The 18,889-nt window shown below is 48.4% G+C and overlaps 1 protein-coding gene across 1 annotated transcript in view; it reads left to right on the top strand.

Moving 5' to 3' along the window:
* Nucleotides 1-18,889, top strand: part of ITGA9 (integrin subunit alpha 9) — a 257,076-nt gene that overhangs the window by 146,483 nt on the left and 91,704 nt on the right. The window contains exon 17 of the mRNA XM_015564847.1: nt 12,697-12,847. Coding sequence (XP_015420333.1) covers nt 12,697-12,847 — 151 coding nt within the window. The remainder of the gene's footprint in view (nt 1-12,696; nt 12,848-18,889) is intronic.

Raw genomic sequence — 18,889 nt, 5'->3', positions numbered from 1 at the left:
TCTTTTTTTTTTTTTTTTTTTGGTGTGGAAAACAAAATGTACCCTCCTAAGCAAGAAGATTGTCATTCTCATACCTGCCCGACCAGCGTCCCCGGTTTGGAAGATGGCTCACTGTTGGTCCAGGGATGATGGAGTTGAGACGATTTCCTCCCGGTGTGAGGCTGAGCGTCTGTCCCTGCCTCGCCCTCCGTCACGTGGCCTGTTCTTCCCATCTTTGCACAGTCCTTCACCTTCCCGGAGGGGAGAGGTCCTTCATGGGTCCCTGTCCCCTCGCGGTCTGTGCATAGAATTCATGGCGTCTGTGAACTTGGATCAGAAAACAGTCGCATCCTCGTTTGCACTGACTTCCAGTTGGAACTTCGCATCTTTTTCAGTTACACATGTAGACGGCAAAACCTAGGGGTATTTTCAGCCCCTGTGACTGTCACCCACAGAAATCACTGATGTTTTCATATCGACTTGCAGCATGACAGAGATTTCTAACTATCATTTACATGCGTCCCGACTTCACAGTTAGGGTGGTTTTTCGATCTGCCGCCCAATCTTATCAGTCAGTGCTATTTAAAGAACAGCACATATTGCTATACCACACATTGAAAAATATAATTATCATTGTATTTTCTGGGATTGGTTTCTTGGTTACCCTGTTTTTCAACGTATGCATTTAAAAGCAATACTTTGAGAAGGGGTCCACTCACTCTACTAGGCTGCTTAGAGTGTCTGGTGGCACAGCACACAGCTTAAAAACCCCCGTTCTAGAAGCTTCCCCCGAGTATGGGAAAAGATACACATTGGGGAAACCGACGTTTTGCTCCGCCTGCTGGAGTAGACGAAAGATTTCTGCTGTGATGTTCAGAGCTGAGACTTCATAATAAGGCTGTTGTCGCGTCTCCCTGCCGCTGTGGCTCCCAGGGTCTGCAGTACACTGATCAGGAAATGACCATTTTTTTCTTGCTCTTGGCTTATTTCACATTAAAGACACAGGTGGCTGCTCATCAGAGCTTTGATGAGCTCAAGAAAACGAGTGCTTCGGGCCCGAAGCAGAGAAGCGGGCCCATGGTGAACGCGGCACCCCTTGATGGGCGGATGGCCCTTCGTGGGGCGGTTTGAGGTTCCGCGTGTGGCGTGTGCATCCCTGTTTCTACCTTCACGGCCTCCAGACCCAGGAGGAAAAAGTTCCTTCCCCGTGGCCCCTGTGGCTGCTCACCTCACAGGAGAAAACGGTCCCAAATCCAGGGACCGTTGTCATCTCAGTACATTTTATTGTCTGTGACCATGTACGCGCCCCATTTGATTGTGGAGTTGGAATTAGGGTCGGGGGACCACGGGAGTCATGCTCACTTGGTTCTCTTGAGTTGTCTGGCCTGCCGGGGTCTGGGAGGTGCGCATCCCGCCCCCACCTCCTTGCATTTGGAGTGCGTCGTGGCCCCCTTGAGCGGGCGGCTCATGTGAGACATGGGTGGTGCCGCGCCACTGCTGGGCCAAGGCATACATCGCTGCACACCATCCCCGTCTCATGACGTCAGGGCCCTGCGCAGCCCCCAGAGCTGGGGAATTCCTCCGCCGCCCCGAGTATTCTCTGCCTTTAATCCAGTTGTTACAGTGAGTGAACCTCGCTGATTTGTTCCAGATGTTCCTAAGATTTAGTGATTCCGGAAACTACCCCTAAAGTAAAGGCTGATGAGGATTGGAATGCCTCTCTTCGCTGGGAACCAGCAGTTCTCTTCACAGCGAAACAGATGGAGCAGGAGGCAGGAGCCGGCGCTGCCTGGAGGGGCAGGGAGGGCCCTCTGGCTCCTCGTGGGCCCCCACGGAGGAGGAGGAGGGCCTCTGAAGCCAGTACTGGTCCTGTCCCTACATGAGTTAGTAAATGAGCCAGGGCCCGGGCCAGATTCATGCGAGTGATGTCAGCGAGGATATTGGGCGTATTACTTTTTTAAAGTAACACGCGTTCATTATCCGAGTGTTGCTTGGGAAACCACTATTTTGGCGCAGACCACCTTAGTAAATGCTTTTCTCTCCTGATGGTTATAAAACTGGCCCAGGTGGGTACATGGGAGGGCGATAGAGGTATTTCTGGCTCCGTGGAAGTGCTTTTCCAACCAGAAGTCCAGGCCCAGGCATCGTTTCCCTGCCCCGCTGTAAACCTTAATGGACGTGCCTTCCAGCGGGGCCTGGGGATTCCTATCTGGAGTTAATAACCGCGTGGGTCTGTGTTGCATGATTCGAAGGGGTTTATAAAGCACGGTGAGAGGTGAAGCCACTCTCCAACCGCAGGGCTTTAATAACTCACTGTTGGAAAAGATTAAAACCTGCATCCATGCACACGTATAGTCCAATTAGTGGTTGAGGCAGTATTTAAGGGCATGAACAATATGAGTATTAAAGCATATTTAAAACGAAAGCAGAACTCAATTAATGAAACTGTTGCTATTTAGATTTTTTTTTAAGTGTATTGGAAAGTAGACAAGTACCCAGTAGATGCTGGTGGAGGTCTGGGACATGCCATGTAAGCACATCAACCCAGGGGTCCGGCTCAAGTCCAGCCAGTCATTGGGGAGGGGGTTGCCAGGGAAACCAAAGGCAGGAGGGGAGGCTGCGCAGAGGCAGAGAGAGGGTGGGAACACCTGCGAAGCAATCTGGTCCAGATGTGGCGCCGAGCATTGAAGGAAGTGAAACGTATCGCGGGGTGTGCGGTGAGAGGACCCTGAGCGAGTCAGCGTGAGGGACATGGGATGGTGTAGAGCAGGCGGCTCGGGGCTGAGGCTGGAAACCACAGGGGCCATCGCATACCCACAGAACAAGACTGAGAGCTGGGCAGAAGAAACAACTCCCGTCACTCTAGAGTCTAATAAAAGCTAAACTAAGATTAGATTTCATTGTTCATGTATATTTAGTATCACACCTTTTGGTGCAATATCCTGTTTGGATATCTTTTGTTGCTTTTTTTAAACCAAAAATGTTTTTGTTAAAACACACGCACACACACACACACACACACACACACACGGAAGGGATATCTTTTTTTGCCACAATAACTAAAACCTTATAAATCAGGACACTTTAGTGATTTTTTTTATAGCAGTGAAAATAGGTATTTGGATTCTAAATAATTTATCAGGAAGATCTATGGCAATGCAAAGGAATAGGCAGCTACTAGCTGAAATGAGCCAGCAAGACAAAACAGTTTCCTATCCTTGTAGGAAAGAGAAATTTCAGAGCCTATTCTGGAACATTCCATGAGAGCTGACTTCTTTGTAGTCTCGAGCTGGACTCAAGGTTCCCTTGTCCAGAGTTCTGTCACAGGAGAGTGATTGTGTGTTAGGGGGAGGAGAGCATCTCCAGCTAATTACAAACTGAGAGACAGGGACTGAGAATCTGAAAACACGGTGCTAACCCTCATGTGTGACACTCATGTGTGCAGAATTGGGTGAGGGCATCACCCTGGCATCTTGCCTCTAATGGCTGGCATCGGCAGCTGCATTCTTTGGAGGTGTAGAAACGCTGGGGCTTTGAGAAGGGGTCTTTCTATTGTTGGTCCAGAGCACTAATTTTCTGTAAAGAGGAGCTCGCCGTGTCATGGGGGAGAGGCCTCGAGTGTGGCTCTTGGAAGGCAGATGCTCCTGTGAGGACTCCAGGGGCTTTGGGGCAGCTCTCAGATGCAAGCAATGGGCTTGATTGCACAAGCTCCCAGCCCGGGGAGGTGAACAGAGGCTGTGGAGTAAACTCCACAACATTGGACATATCGACAGCTGCCTTCCTATGTTGGGAAGCCGAGGGCAGTTCCTTACTGAGTATATATCCTTCAGAGATGGGCTCAGAGATTGTGTTCGCTGCCGTCCATTGCTTCTTGAATTTATCCCTGATCATTCTCTCTAAAATGGATTGCATGATAGAAGCTCAATATATGTACCCCTCAGATTCAGCAAGGGTACTGTCCCATGTCCTACCTTGTGAGGCCCTGTTTTAACATTCAGAATGATTAACAACCTCCTCATAGCCTGGGCACACCTGCCTTTAAGAGCCCTTGGCAGCCATGCACAACCAGGACAGCGTCCCTGTGTATCCCACGGGCAGTCAGCCCTGGGTCAGGGGTGTGTTTGGTCGCCCACACCGACATATGACAGGACCATGAGGCCCGAGGGGGCTGGAACCATCAGTAGACACGGAGACCGTGGCACTGGGAAGGATCTTTCTGACAGTTGCTAAAGAAGGGAAGTGACCAGGATGTGGCTCACAAGGGGTGGTGGGGTGTCTCCAGGGCCGTGGGTCCCTTCCAGACATTTAGAGAGAACAGGACTAACTAAGTGTGCTGATCTGCCTGCCCCGGGCCTCCCTGGCTGGCTCCTCCTCCCCTTCATCAAGCTGCATCTCCCGTTCATAGGACCCTGCAGTGGGCACGGTCAGCGCTGTGAGTGTCCCTTCTACCCTGTGTGCAGGCCTGGTGCTCAACTCCAGTAACGGCCTCTCTGGCTGCCCTGCCCACCAGGCAGAGGTGCTGGGAACGATGCCCTCCCTTCCCCACAGCAGCCCTCAGCCGAGGACTGCAGGCAGCACATAAATGCCTTCCTCACCAGTGAGGTTTATTTGCACAGTGAACCACTTTGGGCATCAGATGTTGGTGAAACTCAAAATTACTTCGTGGGGAAGACAAGCACACATGTGGTCTGCTTTATCTTTTGTGACATTGCACAGTATTCATTACTGCATGTCACAAGCAGGTGAGTTTGCGAGGCTAAATTTTGTTTTTACCCAAATTTGTTTTATTTTCCCTCGACCTCTCCTTTGCAAGTAACATGAGCAAACATGTACCATTGGAGATTAATCAGAAATCAAACATATTGTATTGTTAAAAGCAAAATACATAGAATTTACTGAGAGGCTTGGAGAGTCCTGACCAGTAGACACATACTACAAACCACATATGCAATTTATAACTTTCTGGTGGCCACATTGAAACATTAAAGTGAAACTTGTAAAACGAATTCTTATAGATAGAAAAAATAACAGCAAAAAAATCGGGTAAACGTGTAATTAACATTAAAACAATGATTGAGATGCTTGGAGAGTCCTGACCAGTAGACACATACTACAAACCACATATGCAATTTATAATTTTCTGGTGGCCACATTGAAACATTAAAGTGAAACTTGTAAAACAAATTTTTATAGATAGCAAAATAGCATAGCAAAAAATCAGGTAAACGTGTAATTAATATTAAAACAATGATTGAGATTTTTTTTTACATCCTTTCTTGTTTTATTGTGCTGAGCCTTAGAAAGCTGATGGCATTTCACACCTAATGCAGACCTACCACACTTCAAGTGCTCAAAGCCAAAGGTGACCACTGGCCACCATATTGGGCAGCCCGGGCTTAGGACTGGAACGTGTACTTCAGCGTCATCACGCAGTAGGCGAGGGCGCTGAGGCCACCGTGCACCAGTTGCATCCTCATTGGCTGAGGGCTGCTCCGGGGCTGTCGTTGTTGATTGTTTCCTCTGCCTGGAATGTACTTCCTGCTTCTCTGCTCCTCATTCTTTAAGATGTGGCTCAAGCCCTGACTGGTGTTGCTCAGCCTGTGCACCGGAGTGTCTCGGGGTTTGATTCCCAGTCAAGGGCATGTCCCTGGGTTGCAGGTTCGATCACCCACCCCCGCTGGAGTGTGTGCAGGAGGCAACCAATCGATGTGTCTCTCTCACAACCATCTCTCTTCTCTCATTCCCTCTCTCTCCTTCCTCCCTCCCTTCTACTCTCTCTTAAAGTCAATGGGGAAAATATTGTCTGGTTTGGATTAACAACAACAAAAGATGTGGCTCAATTCCTACATCTCTTGGGGAACTTCTTAGAGGAACTTCCATCTACAGTGATTCCTTCCCTCTGGATTTCTCTTGCACCTTGTCCTGCACCTGCACATGTCCTTCAGCATGACTCGTGTTCACTTTGTGGTATATTTTCTTTCACGTTGTAATCAGTTTATTTGGTATTTTGTGTTCCTGGCCCTCATAGAAGACGTCAGATGAGCAACTGTGGTTTTATGGGGTTTTTCGTGTTTGTAAGTGTAAGCTCTAGTAGTGGACAGACTGATAGTTATCAACAAAGCCCCAAGGCGATGGCCCAACCATGGACAGGCTGATAGTTATCAACAAAGCCCCAAGGCTGAAGGTGTCTGGAACCATCCTGAGCGCCTCCACCAACTTCAAGGACAGTTGTCAAGCGGAAGGGAAGCACCTCAGATAGCTTTTATAAAGAGATGGCACCTTCCAAAATTCTCGATGTTTTAAATGCTAAGAAGGCAAACACGATTTCATTTCTCGTCTTAGTACAGCCAGATAAGCTTTGTGTGAATTGTATGCAGTTTTGTGCATTTTCCTGTACTTTAGGAACAGAGGGAGGAATGCTGGACCAGGAGTTAGGAGGTCTGTCTGGCGTTGCCACTGTCTGCCGAGAGGCCACGGGAAAGTAGTTAGCGCCTTGCCCTTCATCTGTGAAGTGGTGGATCCAGTGGGCTGCCCTCCAGCTGCCAAATTCCATCTCTGATTTTATGCCTGCCCACTTTTAAGACCAGGAGGCATTGTCTGTGGTTTTTAAATTGCAGTGTCTATCCTTGATGCCGTGGCTTTTCTGGCACCCTGTTGAGGATATCTGTGATTTGTGGGATGCTGAATCCTTCCTCAGGAAGGCTGCCCCCGATTTTGACATTTCTCAATTTTGGCATTACACGCCCTTTACTGGAATCAAGCCCAGGACCCTTCCGTCCACAGGCTGACGCTCTCACCACCGAGCCAAACCGGCCAGGACCACGATATCCTTTTAAATATGATTTCCATGAATGAAAAACCTAGGGATTGTGTGTGTGTGTGTGTGTGTGTGTGTGTGTACACAATCAATCCTAGCAACATTTTTATTGGCAGGGCTATCGTCCCATTGATTGTAGGACTCATAATTTGCCTCCTTAGTCATACCTTGCCGAAAACCTCCCGCTACACCTCCCCGCCTCCCACTGCCCCTGCAGACCCTCTTCTTTATGATCTCATAGCATAAAGGGTCTCATAGGGATGCTTCCTCTTCTATCTGGTCAGCACATAGCACACGTTGACATCATGCCTTACATGTTTGCTTCCTCCACTAGACGGTGAACTCTTTGAGGTCTGGAAACTGTATCCCTGGTACCTAAGTTGGGAAGGTAGTGTTTTTGTTTTTTTTTAAGTAATGGATGGATGGATGAATAAATGACTAGAAAAAGAAGGGAGGGAGCAAGGGAGGATGGGAAGATGGAAGGAAGAAGGCAGGAAGGAAAAATGGATGAATTTGGCTGCCTTGTATGATTCTCCTAGTTGTCATGATCAAATATAGTTGCAGTTGACACGTGTAATATCATCAATAATAATGATGATGTGGCAAGAAGCTTTTAAAACTAGAAATATAGCTGACCAGAATGTACTTGGTTAACTCCTGAATTTACATCTGTTGCTCAGGCTATTTTAAAACTAGCAGCAAGAGGAAATAAAAGTATTCTATTTTATGGAAGGTAGGATTTAACCACAGATTATTTAAATAAGGTCCTTTTCAATATTTCTAAGACTTATATTTTGAAGACTTAAGGAGGATCAAAAATGATCCAATGGGAAATTCATTTTTAAATACCATTAAGCTAGTTTAGTTTCTTCCCTTAGCATCTTCACAAAAAATTACCTGAATAAAATTCTCTCCATGGTGGTAGAAGGGGAAGAATTTAGTTTAGTGGCCTTCGTGGTTCAGCATGTGATGATTGGTATGGGAATGTATTGCATGTTCCCAACAAGGAACTTTGAGGGGTACACACTCTTAATGGGAGGGGGTGAGTGAGGGCACACAACAAATTCTACAGTGACCCTCAGGCGTCACACATCTGCCAAGATGGTGGCAGTCACAGCTGACATTTGGAGTATTGGGGTGGATGGTGCCAAAGCCAACATATTCAAACCAGCTGCCGTGAGATGTATTAGGACAGTTATAGTTGTTATTTTTCGATAACAAAGGAGCAATGTGTTTCCAGCCGGCCCCAGATGTGTGGTAAGATAAGCTTTCTAGAAACTACAGTTGGTTCTCACGTTGACTCTTAATAATGCTGTTCTTATCAAAGCACATTGAGTGGTAGGTGTTCAGAGTAATACGACCTGCTTTAAAGACTGCACAAGCAAATTAAAATTAATGGGAAATTTTTTTCCAGGAATACAGTTTCTTGAAAATTAGAAAGATTGTTCTTTACTGAATAAGTGAGCACTAGGGGGAATGTTTGGCATTCCCTGTGCCTGGTTGTTTTACTCTTTCAACAGTCCTGTCAGAGGTTGTTCTTCAAGAAGTCCTGTTCTTTTCAGATGTCACGAAAAGATATTCTTGCCAAAGCCCTTCCCGGCCGAGATGGAATTGATATAAGAGCTGTAGCTCGGGGGGGAGAGGGGACAGCTCAGCTTCTTCCTCTGTAAAATGCAAAGGTTGAGCTGCTGATCTTCTTGTCGGGATGGTATGCATGTTCATTCATTCATTGCACAAGGGTTTGTTGAGCACCTACAGAGTGCCAGGCACAGCTGTTACTGGGGATTCAGTAATGAGCAAAACCAAATAGGGGTCCTTGCTCCCCGGTGCTTGGATCCTAATGGGAGAGAGACAGCTCTTAATCAAACATCTGCACAAGTAAACGCGTCATCACAACATTGGTTGGTGCTGGGAAGGAGAGTCGAGCACATGGGGCAGGAAGGGGTCATAACAGGGAGATTTACTTCACCAGGAGGGAGATCCGAAAGGGCCTCCTGGACGTGGCAGGTGAGGGGCTGGAGAGCATGGGCTGCGATGGCGAGGGGTGGGCATTGAAGGCCTAGGAGGCACCGAGTTCTAAGCCAGCACAGCCCCTTGGCCAGTCACCTTATCTCTCTGCATCTCCATTTCCTCGTCTCTAAAAATGGAACTAACATCAGGAACCTTTCATGGTGTCGTCAGGTTTCAGAAGGGTGACATGTTTGAAAGTACCCAGCACCCGGCAAATTACATTTCATTTCTAAGAATAGCTTTGGAAACAGAGATGTTCTGTTTCATACTTGGGTTTCTCGCTGTGGAGAAGGAGTGACGCAGCTTTGAGACCCTCCTTTTTAAGAAGTCTGAGTTCGCAGTCTGCCCTGGAAGGTGCCTGGCTTCCCTCAGTCACGGAGGTGTGTTTGAGTCACTGACTTGGAGACCCCAGGGATGGCCTTGCTGCATGGTCACGTGACAGAGGTCTACGCGTTGGGGGCTGGCAGGAGGTTAGGCGTCGCTGGCCTGATCCCTTGCCATGTACACACAAAGAAAGGTGGCTGACTGTGAACAGTAAAACTGGAATAAGGAGGCAGCCCCTGCCCCACGGTCCATGCTTTTTTGTAGTGTCTCTGTTTCAGATTCCATTTGGAAACTGCGAATGTTCTCTGAGGCCACTGAGCTACTAGTGAGTGGCTTATGCAATTCCTTCTCGAGATAAAGCAAGGTTAGCGCTCTCTCTGTCATAACTCCTCAAGGCCTGAAGATTACTCCTTTAATCTTACAAAAGCAAACGCAAGGACAGAAATAACCCATCAATGGTTTAAAGTTAAAGTGGCCAACAATAATAAATAATTGCCACATAGCTGGAGGTCAGGGTCGTAATTTATTGGAGGCCATTCAGGAATTTGAAACTTTCCTCTGAGTTAATTTTTCACGTCTTGTTTGGATCCTTAGAGCTCTTGCTTCCAAAAAAACGAGACCATCAGATCTCCCCTTGCACATGTTATTCTTGTTGACGTGCCAGGCATGCAGGAAAGTGAGGTCCCCTCTTCTTGGATGAGTAATGAGGATTCCTCCCCCCAACATCTGTATTTCAAAGTATTTTAGCCTACTGAGATTTTGGATAGTTCTCTTGTCTTTCATGTTCTACTAGCTATCTCAGTAGTTGCAAACAACAACAAACATGTGCTGGCTAATTTAAACAGAAAAGGAGCCCTGGCCAGTGTGGCTCAGTTGATTGAGCGTCATCCCATGCACCAAAAGGTCACCAGTTCGATTTCCGGTCAGGGTGCATGCCTGGGTTGCCAGCTTGATCCCCAATAGGGGGCATGCAGGAGGCAGCCGATCGATGTTTCACATCAGTGTTTCTCTCTCTCTCCCTCTTTCTCTAAAATCAATAAAAACATATTTTAAAAAGAAAACAGAAAAGAGATGTATTGGAAGGATAAGAGGCTGGTTCAGAGCTGAGCCAGGAACGCTGGAGAACCATCATTACCGGAGAAAAGGAAGCAAGCCTTAGCTCAGGATGCCACTTCAGGGCTCTCAGTCCTCCGTGGTCACCTCAGACGTTTCAGAGGGCTCTGGTGCCTTTGGGAAACTCAAAATTCATGAGTTAGGAGCTTCTGCGCACCACACTGAGGCCACTTGACCATCCTGAGATCACATGACTGCACGTCAGTGCTCATACTTTAGCAACCAACCCTAACCCTTTCTTCTGATGGGCCCCTCCCACTTACCTTGAGACACCACAGGAAGGTGTCAGGATGTGGAGTAGCCAAAAATATCAACTGTCCATTACACAAACCCTCATATGCTTAACCACATCTTCCATTAACTGGTTAGCCAATCAAAGATTGGCCATCCATGTGAATTTATCTTGTCCAAAGCTCACATCACATAATAATCATCAGTCTCATGTACAACAACATTGCCATCCTCCTCCTCACTGTCATTCTCATTCCCATCATGCTCATCCCCAGCATCATCCCATTGGTAGCCCACTCACTCCCACTCCTGGGCTGCCATTTCCATCCTTCCCGCCCCTCAAATGTTCCCTCCTCATCCTCCTCCTTCTCCTTCCCAGTCAGTGACTCAGCTTTATTTCACTGCAAAATGGAAGGAATTGTAAGGGAATCTTGTCTTGTTTCTAACAGCCATCCATTAACGCATCTGTGCCTTATGGGCCTCTTTCTCACTTCATACCAGCTGAGGCCAGTCCCCCCCCGCCCATTTGTTCAAAACCATCAGCAATTGTCCCCTGTCATGTCATCATTAATTGCTCTCTCTCTAATAGATCCTTCCCATTAACATGTAAATATACTATGATAATTTCCATCTTAATCTCCCCTTTGTAGAAAAAGTCCCCCAAGTAGTTGACCGTACTCAGTTTCCATTTATTCTCTTCCTACAGCTCTTAAACCAATTCCAATCAAGCTTTCATCCCAGTCACTCCACTTAAGTCATTCTTAACAAGATCACCAATGACCTCTGAATGGCGAATTCCATTGGCCAGTTCCAATTCATGTTATTTTTACCTCTCTGCCACGTTTGACAAGATTGATTACTCCTCCCTTGAAACACATCTTCTGTGGCCAGTTTGATACCCTCTCACTTGGTTTCTCTCCTGTCTCCCTCGCCACCCTTTTTCAATCTCCTGTGCTGGCTCCTCCTCATCTCCAACTCCTACATATGATACCTCTTCTCTACCTACACAGGTTCCCTGGTGATCATAGCTAATCCATCCCAAGTGTATACCTCCAGCCAGACTCCTCCTTCAACACCAAACTTGGGCATCCAACTATCTCAACATCTCTTCTTAAAAATCCGAGTAGTATTTACATTTTCCCTACTAAACGTCTATACCCATAGCCTTTCTCATCTCAATAAATGACAACTCTTCCCTTCTAGTTGTTGAATCTAAAATCTTTGCAGCCATCCTTGACTCTCCTGTTAAGGATCCCTAACACCCCTCATCCATGCATGAGCAAAACCTGTTGGCATATCCTTTGAAACATATCCAGAATATGACTTCTCACTACCTCAGCTTCTACCATCATGGTCTGGTGTGTCATCTTCTCACACCTGGGTTATTGCAAGAGCTCCCTAACCAGGCTTCCTTATTTCCTCTGACCACTCCTACCACAGACTGTTCTCATCATGGGCAGTGCGAGCCTTTAAACATGGAGGTCATCACACTGGTCCTCCACTCAGAGCTCTGCACGGGCTCCATCTCAGTCAAACCAAGATCTTTCTGATGGCCCAGCGATGCCCTACATGATCTGCTTGCCCTTAATGCCTTTGCCTCTCTAAGCCCATTTCCTCCCACTCTCCCCCTTGCTCACCCCTCTTTGCCACACTGGTCTCCTTGCCAGCCTTTGAACATTCCAGGCACAACTTTCCCTTGGCTAGTTCCCAGGGATCTTTGTATCTTGCTCTCTTTCTTCCTTTAGATTTGTACTGAGAGCTCACCTCATCCGTGCGGCTTCTGTGTGTTTGCTTCTTTGTGTCTGTGTTTTCTGTCTCTCTGAAGCCACAAGAAGGCAAGAGCGCTTGTAGAATGGTAATGATGGGCAGGTAGGAGGTGCCCCAAAAATATTTTAATGAATCAATGTCTGATTGGATTCCATGCCTAGGCTATTAAATGTCTTATAATTTTCCAAGTTGAATGTACTAGATTTCATGGAGCCCCGGAACAGCCTAGTGAGATAGGCAGGACAGAACCTTCATGGGCTTAGATGAAGAAACCAAGGCTCATGGGATCTGATCGCCCAAGGATGCATGGCTGCTGCATGGGGTGCCTGGGACTTGTAGTTGTGATGCTAGTGGTGTTCCTGCCCGCCTCCCGCAGCCACCCCACGATGGGTCATGTTTTATTATTGAAAGCTGAAAGCTTCAGGGTATTAATGGCTGTTCATTTTTCATTGCAGCATTGATGAGAAAACCCCCTACCTGGCTTTGGGGGCTGTGAAGAATATCTCCATAAACATCTCCATCTCCAACCTCGGTGACGATGCCTATGATGCCAACGTGTCCTTCAATGTTTCCCGGGAGCTCTTCTTCATCAACATGTGGCAGAAGGTAAGGAGGGCACCCGAAAGAGAGCCTTTGGTCCATCTGGTGCGTCTGCTGACTTGCACCATAGCTCAGAGGGTGCAGTGATTATGCAAAGACTATTTTGTTACGTGGAGCATCCTTTGGGACTGTTAGGATATTTTTCTGTCTGGACTTAGAAAGTATGTTGGTACCGCCAGAGAAGAAACTATATAGATACCTACAGAGGGATGGGGCAGAATCGATGCCCTCCATCGTCTCCTACCCGTTCTCTCCTGTGGAACCCTGTCCATATGGTTTTATGTCTGGCTTCTTCCCCACGATGACATGATCACTGTCTCCCGCACGCGCACGTTCCAGAGAGTCTGCGTTAGGCCAGTAGTTGTGAAAGACAAGATAAGAGATGAGGACGGATAGCAGCCTCGCATGCTTGTTATCTGCCCTTGATGTTTTCATTAGAGGGTCATGTTCATCAGCCTACACTTTGGCACATTTATTTAGAAATGGCATATCTGAGTGAATTGAGGAAATTAAATTATTTCCATGAATTGAGTGAGCTTTGAAGAGTGGATTCACTGATTTGAATGGATTGGAGTTTAAGTAGCATGACTCGGAAAGGAAGGAGGAGCTGGGATTCTCGCCTGTTTTATCCACCAGTGTTTCCTTCAAGGGATCATCCTTGGGGAGAAAGAACAGGCCTTCTCGGCGGGCCACCGGAGAATGGGTGGATTTAACAGACCTCGCCCCACCCCGTGGCGGCTCTAACTGTTGACAGTGGTTCCAATGGGAATTTTTGCAGCTTTTCATAGTGTTTACAGCCTTGAACTGCAGTGCCTTGATCTCTGTGTTAAAGTGGAACCAAAATCACTTTCTAAGGAAAACCTTCGGCCTGCCCACAGATGAGTGCTGGATGCCCCTTCAAACCTTATTTCTGCTCAGGCAGATGTCCTGCCAGACTCAGTAGTTCTGACAGGGTTGTGCCAATCTTGCCCAGCATAGGGGGCAACTGAAGCATTTAGAGCCATCTAGAATGGCATCTAGAATGCCAGCGCCCCACGAACTTTCCTGGGGACCATCCCAAACTCTGCTGCTTAATTGGTTCAGGAGCTCTGGGGTTGGGGGAAGAGCATGCTTTCCGTTCACCTCCCGGACCCTAAGAATTGTCCCTGGTTTAGGCTCTGCCCCATCACAAGAGAACCGAGTACCTAGAGGGTTTCGGGACCTCTGGTTACACACAAAATACCACCACTCAGTAGTTCTGACAGGGTTGTGCCAATCTTGCGCAGCATAGGGGGCAACTGAAGCATTTAGAGGCATCTAGAATGCCAGCGCCCCACGAACTTTCCTGGGGACCATCCCAAACTCTGCTGCTTAATTGGTTCAGGAGCTCTGGGGTTGGGGGAAGAGCATGCTTTCCGTTCACCTCCCGGACCCTAAGAATTGTCCCTGGTTTAGGCTCTGCCCCGTCATGAGAGAACCAAGTACCTAGAGGGTTTCAGGACCTCTGGTTACACACAGAATACCGAAAGCAGTATTTTACAGTAAATACATAATTTGAAAGATTAAGAATAAGCTTCTAATATCCATTATGCCATAAAAATGAGAGAAGAAACTTAATCTCGTCACTCCTCCTGCTTCGCATTTTCAGAATGGAGTCCAGAGCCCTCAGCTGTTCCCGGGGGGCCATGCTGAGCCTGGGCCTTCCTGCCCTCCGCCCCCACAGCCTCATTGCTCACCATCGCCCCCATACACACCGGAATCCAGTGTGCTGTTTCTTTCCTGGAGCGGAGGCTGCTGATAGAAGCCTGGTGCGCACATGGGTGAGCGTCCGCTGCCTTGCCTCTGGCCTGTATCACACTAACTTGAAAACACTCCATAAAATAGGACTTAATTTGTCGGTGGCTACCTGGCCGGTTGATTGGCTGCCTGGCATGTGCTGTCTGGCTGGAGCTCAGCACGTAATGGTCACTTAATGGTCTCCTGCGGAGCAATGAAAGGGGGCTCCGAGGGGCGGGGCAGGGGCATACAGCTAAAAGCAGAAGAGGGAAGGAGAAAGAAAACAGTTTGGAGCCCCTGCATCACACAACCCCAGGGTCACATTCACGCTGGGTTCTGTGAGGGACCCCCCAAGACCACAGTCCACAGAAGATAATGTGAATGGTGGCCCTGGAGCTGTCCAGACAGGTGCCCTGGCATCGAGATGAGGTCGAGTTTAATTTCTGGCTGTGGTGCCTGTTGGCTTGGCTCCTGCTGCCTCTGTGGAACGGAATGGGTTGATTTGGACAGCAGTTATTAAGTACCTGCTAAGGGCCAGGCAGCCACCCGCTGTTAGGAGACACAAGGATGGGTAAGATCTGGTTCCTGCTCCCAGGGGGCTCACAGCCTGGTGAGTGGAAGGCGTGTCGGCAAGCAGTAGGAGCACAGGGTGCCAACTGCTCTGCAGAGGTGCTGAGAAGTTGCTTTGAAGCACAGACGTGACAAGGTGAAGCAAGTGGTCACTGCTTGGGATGGACAAAATCCTACGATAAAGGCTTATGGTGGATGGATGGGTCTCTGAAAAGTTGGTGTCAACATTCAGAGCTAAGGCGGGTGGGTGGGGTGGTCCATCAATCTGGGTGGTGAAGGAGTGAGCTGGGCTGGTACAGGGGTGAGAGCGCAGAGGAGAGGCAAGAGAAACCCAGCAGGGTGGAAGGAGGCTGCCCATGTGGGACAGAGGGTCAGTAACGTTCCCCGTGGGGGTGACCTCAGGACGTTATAGGAATGCTGATGCCTGCTGCTCTGAGCTGAGGTTGCTTATCAGGTAGGAATCCTGCTCTCTTAAATGCCTCCTGTGACCAAGGGAGAGAAAACTCAAAGAAGGGGCTGGGTTCATGAGTACATCTCCATGGTATTGACTGTTATGATGCACATGGAAATGGACGTGGACATGGACAGTGTAAGCTTCAGGTCAGGGGTAAGAGAGCTCTCAGATGACCTCTGGGTGCAGAGGAGACGTAGCAGCTTCCCCTGGGGTTACAGAGGAGGCCGTGCTGGGGAGAAGGGAGAGCGGCAATAGACTTTCTGAATGAGGCATCTCTCTGCAGTGTCAGTGCTCTCTTGGTTTGGGTCTCCCAGATGCTGACCTTGAAGCAAAGAAGTGAGGGCCATTAGCTTATTTGGGAGGTGCAGCAAACGCTGGCAGGGAGGCAGAGAAGTGATACAGGCAGGTGGAGGCAGCTAATGAGCAGGGTGCTGTTGCCTGACCGGCATGGCTCAGTGGTAGAGCGTCAACCTGTGAACCAGGAGGCCACAGTTTGATTCTCAGTCAGGGCACATGCCTGGGTTGTAGATCCCAAGTGTGGGGCGTGCAGGAAGCAGCCAATCAATGATTCTCTTTCATCATTGATGTTTCTGTCTCTCTTTTCCTCTCCCTTTCTCTCTGAAATCAATAAAAATATATGTTTAAAAAAAGAAAAAGAATAGTTTTTAAAAAATGAGGGTGCTGTTAAACCAGCAACTGCAGTGCGCAATGGGGCCTAATCCCAAAGGGCACACCTGGGAAACCGAGCAAAATACCAACCTCAGGGGTGAGGGAGCTGGGGGATTAGCACCCCCTCCCGAAGAGTCAGTGCTCAAGGCCTTCCGGCGGGGGGGGCGGGGGTGAGGGTGCACTCCCCAGTGCTCCTGTCCTCTAATGTGCAGCCTACACAGTTCCGGAAAACGCCCTCAGGTGCGGAGACGCAGACACTGGCAGTTGGCCTGGGCTGGAAGCCGGGCAAGGTGCGAGGCATCTGAGCAGGCTCTCCAGCATCCGCTGGAAATGCCCACCGCGTTCATAGCACCTCCAACGTGAGCACCTCGCTTTCTGGGCTTCCAGAAGTTGTAAATTGGCCTAATAGAACTTCACTGAGGTCCTAACATGAGAAGGCAGGTGTTATACATCGGAGAAGGGGCCACCTATGGGGCATTGGGAAGCAGTGGAGACCAGAAAAACGGAGGTCTCCAGCCTCATCTAGCTCTCGGCCGAGCCCATGGTAGCCAGGTGGGCGTCAGGGCCAGTGCTGCCAGACTTCCCATTTTATCAATAAAAGCCAGAAATCCACATTTTTATGGGAAATCTCATGACTTTGGCAGCTAATTAAAATGTTCTTTGAACATTGTATGGGCCAAACAAAACAGGCCCACGGGCTACATCCAGCCCGTAGGCCACCAATTTGTGACCTCCGGCTTAGCTGGTTTCCATATGTTCTAGCCCCATTCTCTTGCCGGCCCGTGCAACACATGCATCTGTATTTCTGGTCAACCTGGTCTGTCTGCAGCCTTGAATGTCGGTATGTCATGTCCATCCCTGGGTGGCAGAGAGACTAGCCCAATAGATTGGAATCAGAGGGCGTCAGGTGTGGGTGTGTTTTGGGGGGAGGGAAGTGATCAGAGAGGGTGAACCCCAACATGTCCATGGAGTCTTTGACGCTAATGATGTTTTGAAAGCTGTTTTCAGGCTGGAATGTGTATACTTGGTGGTGATTGGGAGAAGCTGCTAAGCTGGCGTTTGTATTCTAGACGCTCTTAGAGGGGAAGTGACGTGCCAAGCAGCCGAGGTGGGGAAGAGGGACATGAGGCTCTGGCTGCTGCCGAGACGCAGAGGTGGGACTCCAGCTCGCTTTCTCACAGTCGGTGCGACCTCAGGCCAAAGAAAGGCTTTCTCTCTGCGCCTCAGTTTCTTTCTCTGTAAAATGGGATGTGCTAGGATTCAATGAGGCCTCCACCCAACTCCTTGTGCACATTAGCACATGCCGTGCAGTCCATTCATTTACTCAGGAAGCATATATCAATCGCCTACTTCAGACCAAGATTAAGTGCCGAGGGGGAGGAGGAAAAGGAGCAAGGATGTAAGACAAAGCATGTAAGACAAAGCGTTGACTCTTCCTTTCAAATCAAAAATCAAGACCTGCAATCCTAGAAAGACCCATTGTCTTAACAAAAGATTGCATGTGTGTGCGCGCACACGTGTGTGCATATGCATTTACACAGTCAAAAACAGTGATAGTGCTAAAGTGAGCATATTTTTATATTTAGCGAATTGCCTTTATTTTAAAAAATAAAATTGCATGGAAATCAATGTAAACTTAGTAAATATATGTCAGTTAAATCAATGTTTGTGTTCGCTTTTGTTTGTTTTAGTTAGGCTTGTTGTTTTGTTTTTGCATTTTTGCTGAAATAGTGGAATTTTGGGTTTGGGGATGTTGGCTTTTTAAAATCCAAGATATATCATTGTTTGAACATGTGATGCCTGCAATAAATGCTATCAGGGTTGCAGGGGTCCTCAAACTTTTTAAACAGGGAGCCAGTTCACTGTGCCTCAGACTGTTGGAGGGCCGGACTATAGTTTTAAAAAAAAAAACTATGAACAAATTCCTGTGCACACTGCACAGATCTTATTTTGAAGTAAAAAAACAAAACGGGAACAAATACAATATTTGTATTTGCATGTGGCCCGCGGGCCGCAGTTGGAGGACCCCGGGAGAAAGGCGTACCCCAAACACCAAGGCAGGGCACAAGGTCCTATGTCTTGAAGATTGGGCCGGGGACAAGCAGCCCAGAAGTCTGCAGGAGTGCGGCAGGCCCTGTGAAGCCTGGTGGAGGAACTCGTGGTCCTTACCAGGTGGGCAGTGCTGGGCCGTCTGTGTTTCGACTGAGGGCCTGGACTGAGGAAACAGAAGGACAGAGGCTGGAGGCACCCTGAGGAAGAGCAAAGGGAGAGGGAACAGGCGAGAGGTGTCAGGAGGTGAGATTCCTCTGGAGATTGCTGGAGGGAAGAGGCCCTGAGGAAGAGGCATGGTCACTCACTTTATAGCTTTCCAGTGGGTGCTCAGCTGCCACTGGCTGTAAGTCACTGAATACGGCTGGTGAGTTGTTGCGTGGCCTTCTAACCTCATGCAGAGGCTGAAAGGGAGGGATGGGCCCTGTGTCCTACGTCCTTTCCTTTGCTCCCAGGACAGGGCCTCCCGGGGGAGGTGTGGCAGTGTTGGAAGCTGCCTGAGGAAAGCTCAGGTTGCCCCTGCTGAGGAGTGAGTGCTTTGAGTTCCTGGG

Source organism: Myotis davidii, unplaced genomic scaffold (genome assembly GCF_000327345.1).
Source record: "Myotis davidii unplaced genomic scaffold, ASM32734v1 scaffold81, whole genome shotgun sequence".
NCBI classification, from domain to species: Eukaryota; Metazoa; Chordata; class Mammalia; order Chiroptera; family Vespertilionidae; genus Myotis; species Myotis davidii.
The sequence above is the reverse complement of the archived record's forward strand: the minus strand, read 5'-3'. Positions and strand labels throughout refer to the sequence as shown.